This window comes from Otolemur garnettii, unplaced genomic scaffold (assembly GCF_000181295.1).
Source record: "Otolemur garnettii isolate 467f Iridium unplaced genomic scaffold, OtoGar3 scaffold00018, whole genome shotgun sequence".
Lineage (NCBI taxonomy): Eukaryota > Metazoa > Chordata > Mammalia > Primates > Galagidae > Otolemur > Otolemur garnettii.
The window spans coordinates 5,178,957-5,181,670 of record NW_003852413.1 but is presented as its reverse complement, the minus strand read 5'-3'; the positions used below and the strand labels follow the sequence as shown (position 1 = coordinate 5,181,670).

Below are 2,714 nucleotides of genomic sequence, written 5' to 3'. Positions count from 1 at the left end.
AAAAAAAAAGAATAAATTCAAAAGAATGTTACTGGATAGAAATGCAAATAATTTTGATACTTTTTTTTTGGTATAATAGTTGATGTTTGAGGGCAGTGCCTGTGGCCCAAAGGAGTAGGGCATTGGCCCCATGTGCTGGAGGTGGCAGGTTCAAACCCAGCCTCGGCCAAAAAAACTGCAAAAAAAAAAAATTGTTGATGTTTGGTCATTGTTGGTATTGTCTTCAAGTGCTGAGATGTTGGATTTTTTTGAGATACAGAACATTTGAGACTATTCAGTTACAACTTGCCTCCTTTATTGTAACTCACGAGTAGCTGGGTGATGTTTGGCAATCCTGGTGATGTTTCTGCCATTTTGATTTATAGGTGGAAGCCTCTTTGGCCTGCTGAGCAAGAATAATCGCTTTGGCAGAAACCCAGTTGTGTTGTTGGGCATCCTCGTGCACTTTATAGCATTTTACTTAATATTTCTTAACATGCCCCAAGATGCTCCTATTGCTCCTGTGGAGGGAACTGACAGCAGTGCTTACATCAAGCCCAGGTACAGTGACTGTCATTTCATAGTAATGTGAGGATTGGGGGGAGTGAGTAACAGAGGTCTAGATATTTAAAGCGAAACAGTTAGTCCTCCTCAAAGTCTGTTATCTTTGTAAGATCATCTGTCGACCATTAGTAGAGTCAGAATGAATTTCAATAGGAATCTGTAGAGAATCCCAAGTTATTTTTATAATAGTTGGTTTTAACCTTTTGCCCCACTAAATCATTTCCTTGATCCTTGAAGGAGTGCATAGTGTCTGATTTGAATTTTGTACCTCTGTGTTTTGAACAGTGAAATACCCAGAAGATTAGGGCAAAGAGGAAGAACAGAGGGGAGGATGGGGGACTCTGGCCGCTGGGAAGCCCATGCAGTACTTTCAGAGAAGTTTCATGAGTTGTGAGGTTTTGGTTTGTTGCACTCATCTCTGAAGTTCATTGTAATATAGATATTTCTGTCTAGATCCACAAATCCGAGGGAAGCCCAGCCCCCAAACCAATACAGGCTAAGCATCCCTAATCGGAAAATCTGAAATCTGAAATGCTCCAAAATCTGAGGCTTTCTGAGTGCCAACAAGATGTTCAAAGGAGATGCTCATTGGAACATTTTGGATTTTAGATTTTTTTGGATTAGGGCTGCTTAACTGGTAAGTATAATGCAGATATTCCAAAATCTGAAAAAATCCTAAATTTGGAAGACTTTTGGTCCCAAGCATCATTTTGGATACGGGATATATGCAGCCTATATTTTCTTCCCCGTTTGTTAATAGACCTGAATTTGTTACAGTGTAAAGTTGTGTGCATTTGAGTATAAATTTTCAATTTATAAATTCTAATATTCTTGTTTCATAGTATTTAAAACTTGAAGGTAAAATGCTTTTGTTGGGTGGGTTGCATTTACGTTTTAAATGGCTCTAGAAAATATTGTTAATACATGTACTCATACTACATTAATTTTTGTTTTTTTTAGCAAAGAAATTGCCATTCTCTGCAGTTTTCTATTGGGTCTTGGGGACAGCTGCTTCAATACCCAACTGCTTAGTATTTTAGGCTTTCTCTATTCTGAAGACAGTGCACCAGCTTTTGCCATCTTCAAGTTCGTTCAGGTAACCTCTACAGATTGTGTTTAAAGTAGAGTCCTTTTCCATTGTGTGTTACTTTGTTTTCTTTGGTTACTAGTATCCTGTTTTTCTTTTTTTTTTTTGAGACAGTCTCAAGCTGTCTCCTTGGGTTGAGTGCCATGGCATCACAGCTCACAGCAACCTCAAACTCTTGGGCTTAGGCGATTCTCTTGCCTCAGCCTCCCAAGTAGCTGTTACTATAGGTGCCCGCCACAACGCCCAGTTATTTATTTTTTTTTTTTCAGTTGTCATTGTTTAACTGTCCCAGGCTGGGTTCAAACCTGCCAGCCTTGGCATATGTGGCCGAAATCCTACACTGAGCTATGGACACCACCTGTTATTGTGGTTTTTAAGTGAAAGTCAAAGACATCCTTTAAAAGGAATCGTGAGTAGAATTAGGATGCAGTGGTTAGGCACAGTGGCTCATGCCTGTAATCTTAGCACCCTGAGAAGCCCAGATGGATAGATTGCTTGCACTGAGGAGTTTGAGACCAGTTTGAGCAAGAGGATACTCTGTCTCTACTAAAAGTAGAAAAAGTTAGCCAGGCATTATGACAGGCACCTATTGTCCTGGCTTGTTAGGAGGCTGAAGCAGGAGTCTTGCCCAAGAGTTTGAGGTTGCTGTGAGCTGTGATGACACCATAGCCATGGCATTCTACCCAGGGCGACAGAGTGATCCCTCCCCTAGCCTACTTTAGTTAGAGATTTTATATTCTGGTCTCTAAGCCTCAGATAGGAGATTTCCTTCCCTTTTTTTGAGATACAGTGTCACTTTGTCATCCTCAATAGAGTTCTGTGGCATCAAAACTCACAGCAACTTCCAACTCTTGGGCTTAAGCAATTCCCTTGCCTCAGCCTCCCTCCCAGAGTGCTAGGATTATAGGCGTGAGCACCTCACCTGGCCTGAGATTTCCTTCCTTAGATATCAGAATTCCATTCATTTATACTTCAGAAAAGTGCATTTCTTACTCTATACATTATTTTATTATTCCAGTTTTCCATGAAATGCTATTTTAATAGCAGAGATTGTGGGAGGCGCCTGTGGCTCAGTGAGTAAGGC

General features: G+C 40.5%; 1 protein-coding gene across 3 annotated transcripts in view; it reads left to right on the top strand.

Moving 5' to 3' along the window:
- The window catches only part of MFSD11 (major facilitator superfamily domain containing 11), a 29,797-nt gene that overhangs the window by 25,589 nt on the left and 1,494 nt on the right, over positions 1–2,714 (top strand). For all 3 annotated transcript variants that reach the window (XM_023510976.1, XM_003786092.3, XM_023510977.1), the window contains 2 exons: positions 366–540; positions 1,504–1,639. In XM_023510976.1, coding sequence (XP_023366744.1) covers positions 366–540; positions 1,504–1,639 — 311 coding nt within the window. The remainder of the gene's footprint in view (positions 1–365; positions 541–1,503; positions 1,640–2,714) is intronic.